Here is a 17,201-nt window from a genome sequence, read left to right as displayed (position 1 = left end):
TGTGACCTGGGCGCACACAGGTGGGTGTGGCAAGTTCCTGAAGCCATGAGTCAGGCCCTGGACACCCTTGGCAGAGAGGGGCTCTGTGTTGGAGAGGAGTTGGGGGCAGTTTCCCATGGCTGTTGTAGGAGGGCAGGCCTCTGGCAACAGACCAGTTTTCATTGTCACTGACTGAGCTTCGTGGGCCCTCAGTGAGCACAGGAGTGCAGATGGGCATGAAGTCCCAGGCACATAGCACTCAGGATGCTTTGAGGATGAGGGAGAGGTCATAGTAGGTTCCTGGCACTGATCCCTTCATCCCAGTGTGCTGTTTTGAGAGACATGCCCAGCCTGAGCCCAGCCCCTCCGAAGTCCCACAGGGCAGCGCAGCAAGGTGTGGCCTCTGAACAGGTGAGAGGGCTGAGGCTCTCACCAGTGTCCCAGGACCCTGGTTCTTCACCAAGTGTCTGGGTCTTGGCCTGGTCTGCTAGCCAACTCTGAGGCCAGCTCTCCATCTACCTGGGTGAGGGCCCCTGCAGGCAGGACCTGGGCAGGACAGGTGGGGTCATGCCTGGGGAGTAGGGTGACTGTGGGGGGGGTTGTTGGTCTTGGGTCCCCATCAGCCCACACTTGCCCTCTCCCTCCTAGGACAAGTCCCAGAAGAGGAGGCCAGTCAGAACGGACAGAGTCGGGGCCTGCCCAAGACCATGTGCATGAATGGCACCGATTCGGTGCAGCTAAGCACCAAATCAAGGGCAGAGCGCCGGGCCAGTGCCGCCTCCAACCCTGCCCGCAAGGCCTGTTCCGCCAGCGGCAAGATCCGTCGGCTGTCGGCCTGCAAGCAGCAGTGAGGGCGGTCGGCCATAGGTGGGCCGCAGCAGGGATGGCGGGAGTGGGTGGGAGTGAGCATTGCCCAAACTTAGCCAAATCACCTGTGGACATTGCTGACCACAGCCAGTTCTGCCCTCGTCCTGTCAGTCTATGATCACTGCCACCAGAGTCGGGGGCAGGTCACTCAGGACGTGAAGCCCCTGTGCAGGAGGAAAGCTAGGAGTAGGGTGAGGAGCTTGCCCTCCCTATCTCCAGGCTTCTCCTGGGACAGTGGTGTTGGGAGTGGCTGGGGTCTAGCTGAGGCTGTAATCCTGGTCCCTGCTTCCCCCTCTTATCACTGGTCGCCCCAGTCTAGGAAGTGGGGATTAGGCTCCAGAGGTGCTAGAAACTGTCACTTACTCAGGATGTGGGCAGTGGGGTGTGGGCCTGAGGCAGCAGCTGCCCCTGCCCAGCCACAGGGCTTCTGAGGGCTCTGCTTAACTACAGTGAGCAATGAGTAACTCACAGGGTGGCCCCTCAAGTCAGCAAACCTTTCCCTGGCCTCTCCAGATGTCTGACAGCCCCATGGGACACAGCCTCAGTTTTACTGCCCTACCAGTGGGCCTCAGGGTGGGGAAGCTCCTGGGGATGCAGAATGTATTTACCCACCTGGGATTGACATACCTTCCGTCCATCTGCAGCCCATCTCCGAGAGCCCTGGCCAGGTGCAATAGCCCAGGTCCTCCTCAGTCTTCCCAACGACTGCTGACCTACCGCCCACAACCCAGGAAGGCCACCGCCACACCTTTCGTGCTGACCAACCCTCAGGAAGCCAGTGTGTGTGTCGGGGGGTGTTCCTGTAGGGCTCTTGCTGGGGGACAGCAGAGACTGGGGTCTATTCCCCCTCCCCCCATCGTGGGTAGTGGATACAACCTCCTGTTGACTTTGCAATCCTGTGCCAGGCCCCTTTCCTGGCCAAGGGAGGGTGAGGCCAGGCCATGGACCCTGCACAGACCTCGCCGTGCACTTTACGTTTAGACTACTGGTTCTCACCCGACTTCTCTTTACTTTGTACATGTTAGCACCTCCCATACCTAGTGATGTGTTCAAACAGACTGCAGCCCAGCAGGGGTGGATAGACATGCCCACCGAGACACATGCCCAGTGCCCGTGGGAGCCAGGTGGCTGCCTTTTTGGTTGGTTGGTTCCTTTTCCTTTTTTTTCTTTTTTTTTTTAAGAAAAAAATAAAACAGGTCAATTTGAGCTGTGGTTGTGAGGGGTGTTTGGGAATTGTCGGGTGGCAGGACGTGCTGTCAGGTGAGTTATCTGAATATGCACATGGGGCCCCTCCTTGGAACCAGTGCAGGGGCTGGCCTCCATCTTAAGGTCTTGTTGGCAGCGTGTGGAGCTCCTGGGCCTCCCTGGGGCCCTGCCTTTGGCCACACTGGCCCTCTGTGCTCTCCAAAGCTCAACAGGCCCTTTTGGCTCAGCCCCAGGGCAGGGGCCAAGTGTGCAGGACCCTGGCGCTTTCCCCCAAGGCCTCTGAACTAGAACCCCAGAGAAAACCCAGAGCGAGCAAGAGTATGCAGTAAATATTTATAATCAACCATTAAACAAAACAAACTCCATCACTAAGGTACACAGAATGCAGGAAGCTTTGAGGGATGGGGCGGTGTGGCTCAGCTGCCCCATCTTTTGGCAATAAATAAAGCTTGGGAAACTTGAAACCTTGGCCGATTGGGTTTGTGTAAGTTTCAAACACTGATGAGTCTTGGGGCTCTTTGGATGTGCGGCTGCGGGGCTGGCGCACCACTCACATGCGCAGGGCAGGGCGATTGCAGACTGGGGAGGAGGGTAGAGGGAGGGTTCTTCCAGGGCTGGGGACAGCAGCAGCAGTGGGCGTGGTTATTGCTTGGAGGAGGCTTGGTCTGCAGTTGAACACACCGGAACACACGCCCCAGTGAGGTAACAGCTTCAGGGAGGGGAATTGGCAGCCATGCCGGTCCACTCTTTGCCAATCCTCAGCACCCTGTGGTCCATGTCCCAGTGAGCTTGGAGCATGCACCCTGGCGTGAACTCAGCAAATACAGACCAGACATGCCTCAAAGCTCACTTGGCCCTGGGAGGGGCACTCTGCACTTATGTCTCACGCAATCGGGCTGCAGTCCCTCTAGGTTGCAGCCATCTCCTGTGAATGAAAGCCCTACCACCATCCAGAGGCTACACCGGTTCAGGTAAGGGCAAGTGAACATGTTCCTCAGTAGCGCAAAGATGAGAATACGCCTTGCTCCCTCCAGATAGGCCAGGGTCCTTGTGCCTTGGAATGATGCAGGAACCCAGCTTAGTGACTGGAGGGGACTGTGCACAGGCACACCGCGGCAGCATGGGGTTGTCGGGGGCAGTACTGTTGCACCTGAGGACCCCTGGTCTCAGCACACGCTCACCAGGACCTCGTGCTGCTGGTAGGACTGGCCACGGAGGCCTTGTGCACGCAATAGGAGAGCGGGGTGCGGGGCTTAGGCGGGGCTGTGGTCCGGGGATGTGGGTGCTGCAGTGGCGGTGGCCAGCACGGGGGCCGCGGTAACGGGCTGGGCGAGGTGTGGCAGTAAGAGTCTATTCTCGAGGCCAGATGCTAGCTTGTCCAGCAGTACCTCTGAGGGCCGGGCACACAGGCCCGATCCTGGGCACCTGCCGCCAGGCTCCTCCTCAATGGCAGGAATGGTGGGTGCTGGGGGGCCGGCTGGGTCTTCACCTGCGCGGCTGTCGGGTGGGCAGTCGACGCTGTCGCCACGGCGCAGAGGCGCACGTGTGGGGCGAGGGTCAGGCCCCGGGGGTGCAGAGGGTGCAGCGCGCTCGCAGGGGTCACTGTGCTGCCGGCCCCGCTGCTGCCACTGCTTGCGTGCGTGAGTGTGCGGGTGAGCACGAGCTCGATGGCGCCCAGCCATGGGTGGTACATCGTCGAAGTGTGGGTCGTGGCGCAGGAACTCGTGGAAGAGCGCATCGGTCTTCTCGTCCACGCTGTAGTCCCGGCGTGGTGTGCGGCGAGGCCAGGCACGCGGGCTGCAAGGCCAGGGGGACTCCTCGGCAGCGGCCCCGTCGAAGCTGCCCCCAACTATAGCCGCGTGGCCCACACTAGGGAAGGAGGAGGGTTTCTCGGGCGCACTAGGAGGCCCATCGTCACCCGTGCTGCGTCCCTCGATGCTGGCATAGCCACTGTCCATCTGCAGCAGCTTGCGGGGCCCTCCCACCTCGCCATCGGAGGGCCGCAGTGTGAGCGGCGGCGAGGGCGGTGGGAAGGCGGGCGCCGTGCCCCCGGAGCCAGAGCTGTCTCCGCTGCGCACCGAGTCACGGTCGTTGCTGCTGTGGTCTGAGGCGGTGGCTGCGTGCAGCTCAAGAGAGGCACGGAGGCTCCAGATGTCGCGGTAGATGGTCTGGGCATGCTCTGGCCCTGCATCCCGCTCACTGTCTGACTCCTGCTGCTGGTCAGGCCCCGCACCACCTAAGCTGCGCTCCGAGGGGGGCTCGGGGTTCACTCCTCCCGCGGCGCCTGCCTCCTCCTCCTCCACCTCTAGCCTGCAAGCCAGGCGCAACAGTCAGAGGGCTCCCCCATGCCCTCCCCGGCCACCCTGCTCCGTCAGGGAGGGGGGCACAGATAGGGACTCTCCACCTTGGTCAGGCTCTGCAGAAGGTGAGTTTTTTTAAATGCTGTCTCCTTTGCAGGGGATGCTTTTTTGGTAAACCCTGAGCTCTCCTGGAGCCTGCTTTTCAACCAGGATGTCTTATACAATATGTAACCCAAACACCTATAGGCACTGCAGGTGGTTGGCTCCTCACCCAGAAAGAGCTTTCTCTGAGCTGCCTTCTTCCTAACATCTTAGTGCAGGGGCAGTGTGGGGAGGAACTAAGCAGGTGGGGGGCCCCTACCCCTAGGTGCCTGGATATGCCACTTAGCACCCTCCCACCATCTTGGAGTAATAAAGAACTAGGAGGACGATACACAATCAGAAGGGGTCTCTACCCAGACCAGGAAGTGTAGGAACCCTGCCCTGCTCCCTGGATTCCCCCATGTCACTGACATGGGCCCAGAGTTTCAGGATAACTGCCCTTGGGCTGTGGGAGGTGGTCCTGCTGGCAGATGTGGTCAGGACAGTTTTTGAGAAGGAACCTGGGCAGGTGGGAGGGGGTCCCTCAGGCCAAGGATTCCACTGGGGACTCCCAGCAGCCCTGCCTGTGTAGGTGTTTAGTCCTGGGGACCCTCCCCTTGGCCCTTACCCAGTCTCCCCCTGCTCCCTTCCTCCGGTCCACGGTCCACGCTGGATAGGTGGCCCCAGCGAGGCAGCCTCCAGGAGGGGCAGTGGCACGGGAGGAAATTGACTGCCTGTCTGCCCTGCAGACAAGGTGGGGAAAGCACTCCCTTGGCTACCTATGGGTGACTAGGTAGGGCAGGGGCCCACAGGCCCACCCCTAGCACCTTTATCTACTGAAAAATACCTGCCGAGAGCGGGGGACGGGCTGGTGGGGCTGGCCAGAAAGGGGCAGGGGGGCGGGAAGGCCATAGCAGCGCCTGTGCTGGCAATGTACTGGATGAAGTCCATGTGAGGGGTGTCCCCCTCCTGCTCCATGCTCTCGCTGGCTGCTCGCTGCCGCTGGAAGTGGTGTCGCTTGGGGGAGCCTGTGCAGAGGGAGGCACATCAGTCTGCCTGGGCCCCTCCCAGCACTGCACCCCACTCCCACCCCAGGCACCAGCCTGGGCCCGGTGAGCCTGTGACACCCTGCTGTGCAGGTGTGAGCTGTGTATAGGCAGCAGTAGTGCCCTGAGCAGCCAGGGAAAACAGGTGTGGCTACAGCGGGGGCTTGAACTGGTTACCTAGTGGCAGGCATAGCTGGGCTAACGCACAGATGTGGGAAGGAGTGAATTCTCAGGAACAGGTTGCGGGGGTGAGGGAAGAGGTGAAGCCCTCTCCTGCCAGCCTCACCCCTGCCCATGGGCCACCTGGACAGAGGCCAGGACCCTCCCACCACAGAGGCCTGGGAGAAGCTTCAGTGGGAAGGCCTCAGGAGTAGGGAGGACAGTCACCTAGCAAATAGGTAGGTTCTGGGTACTACTGTAGACACCCTCAGGAATTACAGGATGCCTCTGGGCTCCCTACAGGGCAGCAGGGCAGGCCCTCCCTCTCTGGCCAGGAGCACCTAGGCCAGAACTCACCCCTCCCTCTCTGATGCTGGCTGGAGCCAGGCCCCAACAAGGAGGATGGCACAGGCACTGGCCACGTACCTTCTCTCTCTGACACTGTTTGTCCCCTCTCCCCACCTCCTCCACAAGGAAGCAAGCACATGCATGACCTGGCCTGGCCAACTAAACTCCTTTGAGCTTCTGGTTACAGCTGCTAGTGTCCACCTCCCCAAGCCCCCGCATAACTCTGCCTTGGGCTGAGGGTAAAGAAGCCCTATATCCAGGACTCCATATGCTTCTGGGTCTGCTGGGTTCAACGTTGCTGTCATTTGTCCAGGGGTGGCCAAATGGGCCCTCCACCTGGCGCAAATAAGTTTTTTTGTGGGGGGGGGGGTTTCCATTGAATTTTGAGAGAGGGTGGAAGGGAGGGAGGGAGTAATAGAGAGAGAGAAACATCAATGTGAGAGAGACACATCAATTGGTTGCCTCCCACATGTGCCCTGACTAGGGCCAGGGAATAAACCTGCAACCCAGGTACGTGCCCTTGACCGGCAATTGAACTCACAACCCTTCATTTCATAGGCCAATGCTCTAACCACTGAGGAACACTGGCCAGGGCTGTAAAGTTTTATGGGCACACAGCCACACTCGTTTCCATGTAATATACTGTTGCTTGCCCACCACCACTATAGACAGACAGCAAAGCCAAAAACACTACCCTCTGGGGCCCTAAAAAAGCTCGTTGCATGGCCCTGGGCCCCCTCCTGACCAGCTCTGAGATCTTGGACAGGGCACCCATTGGCCAGCATGGGGCAGGAACTGGAGACGCCTCTCAGGAGCATAGACCCCACCCCCCACCCTGGGTTCTGAGCCTCTCACCCTATGGCTGCTTGGGGCAGGGTCCCTGGCCCTCACTCCCCACCAGGGGCCACAGCTCACCTCTCGTGTCCAGACTTGATGCCCGCTGGCTAGGTTCCAGCTTCCATTTTTTGACCTTGAAGTAGGGGCTGGCCCCATCCAAACTGGCATGGCGCCTTAGGCGGGTGAAGAACTGCAGGACTGGGCCCGCCCCAGAGCCTGGACCTGCCTCCCGGGGCCCCACAGAGGTCCCCAGCCTGCCAGGCTTGGTGATCTTGGCACCTGCATCCGTCTGGGAGGGAAGAAGGATGCTTTCAGGCAAAACGGCCCCCTTCCCCACTGTCCCCCGCCTATTACTCAGCCCAGGCTAACTGCAAAGGGGGAGCAGGGAGTTCTCTCCTCCTCCCCAGATGCTGCCCAAGTTTCCCAGGTACTCGGCTAGGTACTGGCTAGCTGTGTCCTCTCCAGCCCTGCACAGAGGGGGTCCAAGAATAAATGTCCGGGAGTACTCACCCTGGGGCTTGGGCTGGGTCCTGACCACACCCTGCCCAGCTGCCCAAGTGCTTTGTGCATGTGTGAGCATACTCGTGTTCGAGAGGCTGTGCATGTGTCCTATGTGTTGCCCACCCCGCGGGGCTCATGCCCGTGGGCAGCTCCCCAGTTCACAAGAGCCCACTTGTGTGCTGTGGCCCCTTCAGGGACCAGGCCTGGGCAAGGAGAGCTGTTGAGGTGGGAGGCCACAGGCTGACCTGTCCTGAAGTGGAACAGGGAGAGACAAGTGGGACAGATGGGAGCCCTCACCGAGGTGCCTTCCCCGGAGTCACTGGATGAGGAGGAGCTGATCTCGAAGTCAGCAGGGCCCGTGGCAGGGTTGTAGGGGTCACCTGGCAATGCGGAGCTGGGGCCCACGGAGCGGCCAGTGAGGGCCTTCCCCGGGGGCTGTGGGACAGAGCCGGGTGGAGGAGGAAGCAGTTGATAGGTCAAAGAGCACTGGTGGGTGAGGGGGGATGCTGGGCCCAGCCCCCCTCTATGCATCCCAGCCAGCCCTCCCTCCCCATCCTGAGATAAGGGGCCTGGCTCAGAGAGCCGGAAAGGTGCCACCTGCCAGGTAAGGGTAGGGGTCCCTCCCACCAAGCCTAAGTCTGGCTGCCAACCTCTCCATACTCACCTGGAATATGGCAAGGCTGGCCTTGGGAGGTGCTGTGGGGTGAGGCATGGTGGTTGCAGTGGCCTCGCTGGAATCACACTCATGGATGGTGACAATCTTGAGGGGTGGCAGGTGCAGGTGGGTGAGGCGAGCGTTCTTCAGGTGGTGGAAGTCCCCCTCTGTCAGGGTATACCTGTGCCCAGCATACCCGCCAGTCACTGAGTGGCCCATCCCTGAGCTTGGCCCCACCCCACACAAGCCAGATACCCCCAGCCCACATACTGCTGCTCCATGGCCCCACTGTCCACCCTGTTGGGTCTGGGGAGAGCAGAGTATGAAGGCCACCCAGCAGAGGCCAGCTCTGCCCAGTGAGCCCAGTATCAAGGCCATGCTCCAGCCCTGAGGGTGCTGACTTCCCAGGGATCCCCTTACCTTCGGCCCTTGTCTTGCGCCTTCCGGCTCTGCTCAAACAGGGCTGCCTCGTTGAAGGATACGCGGCGCCCGGTTGAGCTGGTAGACAGGAAGCGCTCGGTCTCTGCATCCTGGCCCTCGAGGTCCTCCCCCCTCAATTCGGGGTCTGCGAGGAGAGCCAAGAGAGGGTGGGCCCCGGGTGGGCCGTGCCTGATGCCAGCAGACTGTGGGCAGGACGGGATGGGGAGGGAGCGAGGGGGCCCGACTGACCACCAGGGATGGACAGGGAGGTGGGCGGGCACTCGCTCATCCGCTCACACACTCACTCACTCAGCATGCGCCTGTGAGCACCTACGCGTGGGCTTTAAGGAAACAGAGATGAGTCGGAATCGAGCTGCGCCCAGTCTGGTGGGGGAGACAGACAGACACAGAAGGTCAGGAGGCCCGAGGGGGAAGGCCTAGGAGTGGACAGGGGGAGGGGCCTGGGCAGGGGTGGGGCCTGGGCAGCACCTCACCTTGGACCCGGTGGGTGCTGGTGTCCAAGTAGGTGGTAGTCGTCTTCTCTGCCTCCTCTGTGGCTCTGGGGTGGGACAACAGGAGAGCAAGGTAGGCAAGGGTGCCTGCAGGGCTCATGCCCATGGGCAGCATTCTGAGCTCACTGGAGCCCATCTGCTGGGACCTGGTCCCTGCACAGGCACATGTGCACCCAACATCCTCAAACACCACTGCCCCTGCACAGGTATGGTGCACCTGCTCCCCACTGGCCAGCTGTAAGATGTTTGCCCAGCTCCAGGGCCCCCAGGCCTCCCAGAAAGCAGCGGGGTGGTAGGCACCAACCTGTTGAAGCCCTGGTGGACTTCCCAGCAGCGCCTGCACAGGAGCAACACACCGGACAGCACCACGAGGGTTCCCCCAACAAAGAGTGACATCACCACCACCAATAGCATATAGTTGTCCAGGATGGGGTCAGGCTCCGCCTGTGGGGTGGGGGGGTGTCAGGTCCTGCCTGGACTCTGGTGGCCCAGACCCGCTAATCTCCCTCCCCAACCCCATCACTCACAGTGGGGTGGCCTGTGGTATTGTCCCACGTCGTGGTCAGGGTGTCTGTGGTGGCGGTGGCGGCAGTCGTGGCCATGGTGGCCGTGGGCTGCATTTTGAGGTGAGGAGAAAGGGCCTGGGGAGGGGGGTGCTGCTCAGCTCCAACTCCTGGGTACCTGCCTCCTCCCTCATCCCAGGGAGTCAGAGCAGCAGCCCACACAGGGCAATGACTCACAGAGAGGTGGGGGGAACCCAACACCGCTCCCACCCCCTCAGATCAGTGCCCAGCAGGGACCTCCATCTCCCCATCTTTAATAGGGAGGTTAACTGCCTCCCCAGCTGATGGGGCAGGACCCCCAAGGTAACAGGGGCTTGGAACCCTGCCCAGGAAAGAGGAAGCCTCCCTGGGAGAATGGGGAAACAGACTGTCAGCTCCACCTGCTTGCCCACAACCCATAGCGACCACAGGGCTGGCCCTGTCTGCCCCATCAGGGGAGAGGGATGGGCAGTCCCAGGAGACTGGGGACAAGTAGTCCACCAAGAGGAGTGTGGCGGAGGGGCTGAGCACAGTGTCTCCAGGCTCCTGACTCTGGAGGTAAAGGCCTCCTTCCACCGAGCACTAGTGGGAGTGAAAAGGCCAAAGAAGGCGCATCTGTTCCCAGCCCTGAAGAATCTGGTTCCCATGGCGACTGAGTGAGCAGGCAGAGCTGGGGGGGTAGGGGGGGGTTTGCCAGGGAGCACTGGAGAGGGGAGGGGCGGGGAGGGGCGTGGCGTGGGAGGGAGGCCTCCTGCAGGGGCGACTCCTGCGGGCCCTGGGCATCAAAATGGCTGCTGCGCTCCTCCCCGCGCCCGGGTGCCCAGCCCGAGAGGCCGAGTGCTTCCGCCAGCAGCCTTTCCCAGCGCGAGCTGGCTGGCCTCCAAGCCTGCCTTACGCCAGGGGAAACTGAGGCCGGGGAGGGGCCCGGCACTCGGGGAAAAAGGCTGTCCAGGCATTGCACCTGACCCTTCTCCGGGCGGGAAGGACTGGGATGCACTCTGGAATCTCAGGGAACAGAGTTTGGGGCTGGATGACCAGCAGCCCTGAGTCGGCTCGGCGCCCACGCGGTCCTTCCCAGAGGAAAGGGAATGCCTGTGCACAGGCTCCAGCGTCCCCACCACTTTCGGGTTTTGATCCCACGCTACAGCGGGAGAAACGGAGGCTTAGAGAAGGGGAGGGTGCTGGCGAAAGCCAGGTGTCCTGAGCGCTCGGGGTCAGAGACTGGCTGCCGCACCCCTGTCTACTCCGGAGTAAGGCGCACGTATATGTAGGTTGAGAAATGAGTTCATACTGGAGGGGGAGGGGACAGAGGCGCATGGACTTGACAGGAGACCAGGGAAGATGGCAGGAGGCGGAGGAAGAAAAGAGGTGGACTCTCGGCGGTAGGCGGGGACAGGAGCGGTGGGTGGAGGTTCCCCACGGGCCAGACCCTGAGGTCCAGCCGGGCCTCCGCTCCCCGAGCTCGCTTGCCTCTGCGCCTAACCCGGCGCTCACATCCGGCCCCGGGGGCGGGGATGGCTAACGAGGACAGGCAGAGCCGAGCTCCAGGCTTATCTCAACCTCGGGCTAAGCCAGGAGGGAAAACGCCATCGCCCTCGCTGGACCTCCCAAGGGGAAACTGAGGCCGGGGAAGGGCGCGGGCGGAGGTCCCTCTTCCGGCCTCCGAAGCCGAGGTGCAGAGCTCCAAGGGTTGGCTCCCACGCCCGCCCCGATCCTCCAACTCCCTCCCTCGGGCCTCGTCGGGAAAGGACAGTGGTCCGGAGCCAGGGCGGGCCCTGGAGCCGGCCGCGATCCTGGGCTCCGCGATCCTAGCCTGCCTCCCGCCCGCCCCGGTGCAGCCCCGGGCCCGCCGCGCCTACCTCAGTCTTGGGGCGCGCGGCCCATGGGCGGCGGGCGGGCGGCTGCGCGGCGCTTTCGGCTGGCTCCAACGCCCGGTGGCCGCGGAGCGGGAGGAGAATTTATGAATGGAGAGCCCGGTGCGCGGGGGAGGCCGGCGAGAAAGGAGGGGCCGCTCACGTGACCGCGTTGGCTACGAGCCCTATCCCACCCGCTGGGTGCCGCCGGGTCCAGGCCCGCAGCCCCCACCGCGTTTGCCGCTGCGTCTGGCTCTGTCCGCACTGGCCACCGCCTCCCCTTCCCTTCCGGCGGGGGCGGGGGGGGCGGAGCTTGCGCTCCCCGTTGCCCCCTCCCCACGCGGAGCCGCCCTCTCTCGCGGCGGCAGATCTCCGCCCCCAGTCCCTGCAGCACGACTTCCCGACCCTTCCCTGGGTCCCGAAGGGTGGGGATGAGGGAGGCATGCTGGAATGCACGACTCCCCCCAACCCGGGGTCCTGGGGTGCATAGGCTCCCCCTCTTTATCTTCTCCCCCTCCTTATCTTCCCCCAGTATGGGGGTTCCCAAGGTGCACAGCCCAGGGGTTTCGGCTGTCCTCCCTTTCTTCCTTTGTGAGGGCGGCACTGTCAGGGCCCTGCCTTGTTGAGATGAACAAAGATAATAGAAAAGAACCACCAGGGCCTGCCCAGCGCTGGTGACATCAGAACTACCCTGCAGAACCCCCATATCTGGCAAACCCCAAGGCTGTTCCCCCTTTTCTCCTTCTGAAAGTCGCGCATTGTCCTTCTAGATGCTTAGGCCACCAACCTGCCATCCGTCTGGTCCGGGTCCCATCCCAGCCACGCCCCACAAGGACATCTTTTTACCAGGGAAAGCCTACACTGCTCAATTATGCCCAAATTCAACCTCCAGGCATTTGCACTCGCAGGTGCCAGGCAAGACCCCTCTTCCCTAGCTCAGTCGCAAGAGACCCTCCTTCCCACCTTCAACACTTCCCACATAGCAAAGCCTCCATGCCTCTGTCTACTAACATGACAACCACCACGCTACACTCCTGTCCCTTGCTGCACTTTGTTTCTTGCTATGGCCCTCTCTCGACCTTACTAGCTCCTGTGTGTTTCGTCTCTACTCACTCCTGCCCCCATTACACGGTGAGCTCCAAGAGCAGGAGCTCATTCACCTCTGGCTCCCCAGGGATAGCACAGGGCTGGCACCCGGGAGAAAACATACTTATTGACTGGTTGAAAGGGTGATACCACTAAAGGAGGGCAAGCGACAGCCAAGTGGATAAATAACCCAGGAAAGCTGGCTCCAGGTGAGTAGGAATGGCATGTGCAAAGGCCCTGAGGTAGGTAGGTGTGTTTGCAGAAGATATGTTTGAGGAAGCAGGGAAAACAAACCATCTTGTGGTTCCTAGGAGGGGAATAACGTGGTACCTCTGGCTGTGTATGAAGCCCCCTGTGGTGAGGCTAAGGGAGGAGGCTGAGACCATCCAAACCAGTGATGGCCACAATGTCCAAGCTGAATGGAAAGGCCTTGTCTATGGTTCCACCAGGGTATTCCAGGGTAACTCAAGGTTTAGGACCTGAGTAACAGGTGGTGCCTTTACCCATGAGTCACGCTGGAATGGGGATTGGAAAGAAGTCGTCCAGCGGATGGGTTTGAGAAGCCTATTAGATAGATCAGGCCTCCCTGTGGGGTCCGGGTCTCCAGGAGAGGTCGGACTGCACACAGGATCACATGACTCACCCGAGAAACGTGAGTAGGGCTTCCCAAAACACACGCCTTCCCCACCTCCAGAGCCCGGAGGAGGCTTTTTCGGTCTGGATGCTGGGAGGCAGGGGCGCAGCGACAGCGTCTGCCTGGGCCCTGTAAGAAGCTAGGACTCATGCAGCCCCTAGGGTTGGGAAGCCTCCGCAGCAGGTGCCCTGGGCCTAGGAGTGACACCCACTCCCCTGCACCTTGCATCCCTCTGGTCCTCAACAAAGGCCGTTCCGGTTCAACCCGGACTCCGCGTTTTCCCGGAGCCCAAGGTGAGGGATTGGGAGCTCGGCCCCGTGCGCCGACCTGCGTGCGTGACCGCGGAGGCGGATTGGTGACGTCAGCGCCACGAGCGAGGCTGCGCAGACCGCGGTGATGTCAGCGGAGCCCCCGACCTACCACACAGGCGCCAGTGCGTCAGCAGCTCGCAGGGGCGACGGACTGGCCGGGCTGCGACTAGAGCGTCTCCGGACACCGGGGTGTCGTCTCGTGGCGCTCGCGGGAATTACAGCCAAGCTGTGCTAGCACCGCCGGTGTTTGCTTGCGCCGGACCCTCTGCCTGAGGATGCTGTTCCGGGATTTCTGCACTCATTCCCTCCCCCCCCACCTTTTGCTCCTTTAAAAAATAAAGTATGTTTCCTTCTAGCATACTTCATGATTTGTTTAGTTATTACGCTGAACGTCTGTAAAATGCCCCCCCCCACCCACACCAGAGGTAGAATCTTGGTATTTCTCTAATGTCTCTCCAGCTCCTGGCATCCAATGAGCGCTCCCCAAATCCTGAATTCAACTTAAGTGTCTTCTCCGCGCAGGGTTTTTTTGGTTTTTGTTTGTTTTTTAATGTTTTTATTGACTTGAGAGAAGAAGGGAGAGGGGGAGAGAGAGAAAGAGAGAAGAAACATCGATGAGAAAAACATCAACATGGATTGGCTGCCTCCTGCAAGCTCCCTGTTGGGGATCTAGCCGCAACCTGGGCACGTGCCCTGACCAGGAATGCAAACGGTGACCTCTTGGTCTTCGCACAGGCTATTAGTTCTTGCATGCAGAACCTTCTAACTGAACCTTCTAACGGCCGTTTCTCACCCCGGCGCCACACAAGCCACACAACGCCAACCTTGGTTCCCCCAGCCCCCTTCCCCTCCGCCAGCGGTCTGGGAACTGGAGCTGAAAGGAAACTACAACCCCCAGCGTGCCGCGCACTCCGCGGAGCGGCGCGCGGCCAGCCGGGAGTCGTTCGCGCGTGCGCCCTCGCTACTAATTCTTCCCCCAAGCGTCTCTGCGCCTCGTCCTCCTCGCCCTCTAGGCCACCCAGGTTCCGCCAGACCCCAGCTACTCGGTCTACGCGCCGCCTCCGCCATGCTGCCATCCGCGCTGCTCCGCCGCCCGGGCCTGGGTCGCCTCGTGCGCCAGGCTCGCGCCTACGCCGAGGCGGCGGTCGCCTCGGCCCCCGCCGCGGGCCCGGGACAAATGTCTTTCACCTTCGCCTCACCCACGCAGGTGCGGACGCCATTCCGGACCCCGGATCCGCGCCCCTCTCCCGCGTGATTCGGGCACGAACCTCCCCAAGCCCAATTCCGGATCCGAGCTCCCCAACTCCTAGGTCGCCGACCCCCATTCCGGCCCCAGGATCCAAGCCGCTCAGCCTCCAGGTTGTCGATCCCCATTCCAGACCTGGAATCCGAGCCCCAAACCCCCAGGTTGTGGACTCCTATTTCGTACTACGTACCTGTGTCGCTTCCCCATGTGGTTTGGGATCCGGCTCCTCCAAGCTCCCGGGCCTTCCACCTGGAATGCGACGCCCAAGGGCCGGACCAGCCCTTTAAGCCGGCATTGCCCCTTGCTGCAGGCACCTCTCCCGAGATAAGCACCTCTTATGGTGTCTTTCCCTGGCAGGCACTCCTGGTAACCTTATAGCATATCTCTGCCGAAAAGCTTTGGTGGCTGGATTTCGTTCTCACAGATAATGGCACTGAAGCCCAAGGACTAAAACCCAAGCATCGGCCCCATCGCGACTGCTGCTTTGTCTCCCATTGGCACTCAGCCCTGTCCCAGCCCATTTCACTATTGGGAAGACTGAATCCCGGTGGTGTGGGACTGGCCTGTAGCGACCTATTCCCCATGTTTCTTCTCCAGGTCTTCTTTAATGGCGCCAACGTCCGGCAGGTGGACGTGCCCACGCAGACGGGAGCCTTCGGTATCCTGGCATCCCACGTGCCCACCCTGCAGGTCCTGCGGCCAGGGCTGGTCGTCGTCCATGCTGAGGATGGTACTACCTCGAAATACTTTGGTGAGTCCAACAGGAGGACAGAGAACTGGGCTGGGCAGAGCTGCACAGTGCAGCAAGTCAGTCCCCATTTCAGTTGATATGGCAACAAAAAGTGCTGTGGGCACTGGGAGGACGGTGGAAAGCAAGCCAGAAGCATCTTGCAGCCTTCAGCTCCGGACTGGCTGTGGTTTGGAAGAGAAGTAAAACCGGTGCTGGGTAGGCGTGCTCTCCCTCCCAGGAGCACACCTGCACCTTTCCCTTCTCCCTCTCCTCCCTCCACAGGAATGCATCTCCTAAACTCTAAGGGAACCCACGAGACTTGGGACCAGGGAGCAATGGGCAACTGCAGCTTGTTCTGCTCTAACTCCCTGACCCTGTCCTCAAGGCTCCCTTTTCTCTGACTTTTTTAACATATCGTTATTGATTTCAGAGAGAGAAAGGGAAAGAGAGAGATAGAAACATCAATGATGAGAGTCATCATTGGTCAGTTGCCTCCTGCACACCCCCTACTGGGGATTGAGCCCACAACCCAGGCATGTGCCCCGAGCGGGAATCTAACCACGATCTCCTGGATCCTAGGTCGATGCTCATCCACTGAGTCACGCTTGGCCGGGCTTCTCTACATTTTAGTGAGCAAAGCAGCCCGGCCTAGTCTCATTTCCCCTCCTAGACCCTCATTTCACCTTTGCTTCACCCATGCAGATACAGAGGCCATTCTGGACACTGGATCCGTACCTGTTGCTGCTTCTGTCCTAGGCCCTTCCTTGTTTCATTCTCCCCAGTTTTAATAAATGTTCTCTAAAAATAAAAAATAAAACATGTTGGGGAGGGGAGCCTGACTTAGAGAAGGAGGAAACTTGTGCAGAAAGAAACTGGCTCTAAGACCTTCCACCAGCATGTCTCTAAAGCTAGAGCCAGCCAGGATTCAAACACAGCCCTGCTCAGCTAATGGGTTCATGTGTGAAGGGATGGGTCTTTGTCCCCATGCCCAGCCACAACAGATGCCCCTGGTGGCCCTGTTCCCATGTGTTCTCTCCAGGTGCTACATCCCCCATGCTGTACTCCAGGACCCTTGTTGGGCCACTGTCCCGATTCTGGGACTGGTGGTTTTCCCTGAGCCTAGATGTGGCAGTCTCATCCCCCCTCCTTCCACAGTGAGCAGCGGCTCGGTCACAGTGAACGCTGATTCATCAGTTCAGTTACTGGCTGAAGAGGCTGTGACATTGGACATGCTGGACTTGGGGGTAAGTGTCCCAGTGGAAACTGAGGCACCAAGAAGGCATATGAGCTAAGAGCTTCTGGCTTTGGGGGTGGAGGGGCAGGTGCCAGACCAGGGCCCTTATTTGGCCCTCACCAACCACCCACCTACTGTAGGCAGCCAAGGCAAACTTGGAGAAGGCACATTCGGAGCTGTCAGGGGCAGCGGACGAGGCTGCGAGGGCTGAGATCCAAATCCGAATCGAGGCCAATGAAGCCCTGGTGAAGGCCCTGGAGTAGGCGGTGCGTGCCCCTTGCCAGTGTCAGCAGGGAAACCAAGGCCCAGAGTGGGACCCTTTGGAACCAGCTCCCTTGGGTTCAGTATGAGGGGGTGGGGCAACCCCTCTGAGAGGTAGCCATCCTTGTTGACCAGGCCACCAGGGGGTGGCACATTGCCAGCTTCTCCCAGAGCACACCCCCTGGGCCCAGGCCTGGTGGGTAGGGATGAGCCCAGAGACCCTGCTCTGCCCTTGGGGGACTATCACCTAGGGGGTTTGTTTCCCACCTCCAAAGATCCCACCAACCTGACCTGCCACCCTCCACTCTCATCCCTGTAGAGACCTGTGCTCCCCACTGCCGCCTCTGGACAGCTTGTCCCCGGTCTGCACCCCATTAAAGACCAAGGACCCCA

General features: G+C 60.7%; 3 protein-coding genes across 6 annotated transcripts in view; 2 read left to right on the top strand and 1 right to left on the bottom strand.

The window, feature by feature from the left end:
- Positions 1 to 2,521, top strand: part of STK11 (serine/threonine kinase 11) — a 19,568-nt gene extending 17,047 nt beyond the window's left edge. Inside the window, exons 9-10 of the mRNA XM_081135665.1 lie at positions 628 to 846; positions 1,491 to 2,521. Coding sequence (XP_080991791.1) covers positions 628 to 830 — 203 coding nt within the window. The 3' untranslated portion in view covers positions 831 to 846; positions 1,491 to 2,521. The remainder of the gene's footprint in view (positions 1 to 627; positions 847 to 1,490) is intronic.
- Positions 2,372 to 15,178, bottom strand: CBARP (CACN subunit beta associated regulatory protein). 4 transcript variants are annotated; one of them, XM_081135663.1, is made up of 11 exons: positions 14,774 to 14,925; positions 9,439 to 9,552; positions 9,216 to 9,355; positions 8,894 to 8,958; positions 8,709 to 8,783; positions 8,400 to 8,544; positions 7,989 to 8,160; positions 7,622 to 7,759; positions 6,902 to 7,112; positions 5,281 to 5,461; positions 2,372 to 4,362 (listed from the first exon to the last, which is right to left on the bottom strand). In XM_081135663.1, the coding sequence occupies exons 5-11, from the start codon at positions 8,713 to 8,715 to the stop codon at positions 3,306 to 3,308; spliced, it is 1,911 nt and encodes a 636-aa protein (XP_080991789.1). In that variant the 5' UTR covers positions 8,716 to 8,783; positions 8,894 to 8,958; positions 9,216 to 9,355; positions 9,439 to 9,552; positions 14,774 to 14,925; the 3' UTR covers positions 2,372 to 3,305. The 4 variants fall into 4 exon arrangements, with proteins under 4 accessions (XP_080991789.1, XP_080991790.1, XP_080991787.1 ...); XM_081135664.1 differs by having other exon boundaries at positions 8,734 to 8,783; XM_081135661.1 differs by lacking the exon at positions 8,709 to 8,783 and having other exon boundaries at positions 14,774 to 15,178.
- ATP5F1D (ATP synthase F1 subunit delta) lies at positions 14,067 to 17,201 on the top strand. The gene is made up of 5 exons (XM_081135666.1): positions 14,067 to 14,544; positions 15,181 to 15,334; positions 16,469 to 16,557; positions 16,688 to 16,813; positions 17,128 to 17,201. The coding sequence occupies exons 1-4, from the start codon at positions 14,404 to 14,406 to the stop codon at positions 16,808 to 16,810; spliced, it is 507 nt and encodes a 168-aa protein (XP_080991792.1). The 5' UTR covers positions 14,067 to 14,403; the 3' UTR covers positions 16,811 to 16,813; positions 17,128 to 17,201.

The sequence above is a fragment of the Miniopterus schreibersii genome, assembly GCF_964146895.1.
Source record: "Miniopterus schreibersii genome assembly, chromosome: 4".
Taxonomy (NCBI): domain Eukaryota; kingdom Metazoa; phylum Chordata; class Mammalia; order Chiroptera; family Miniopteridae; genus Miniopterus; species Miniopterus schreibersii.
This window is presented reverse-complemented; position numbering and strand designations above follow the sequence as displayed.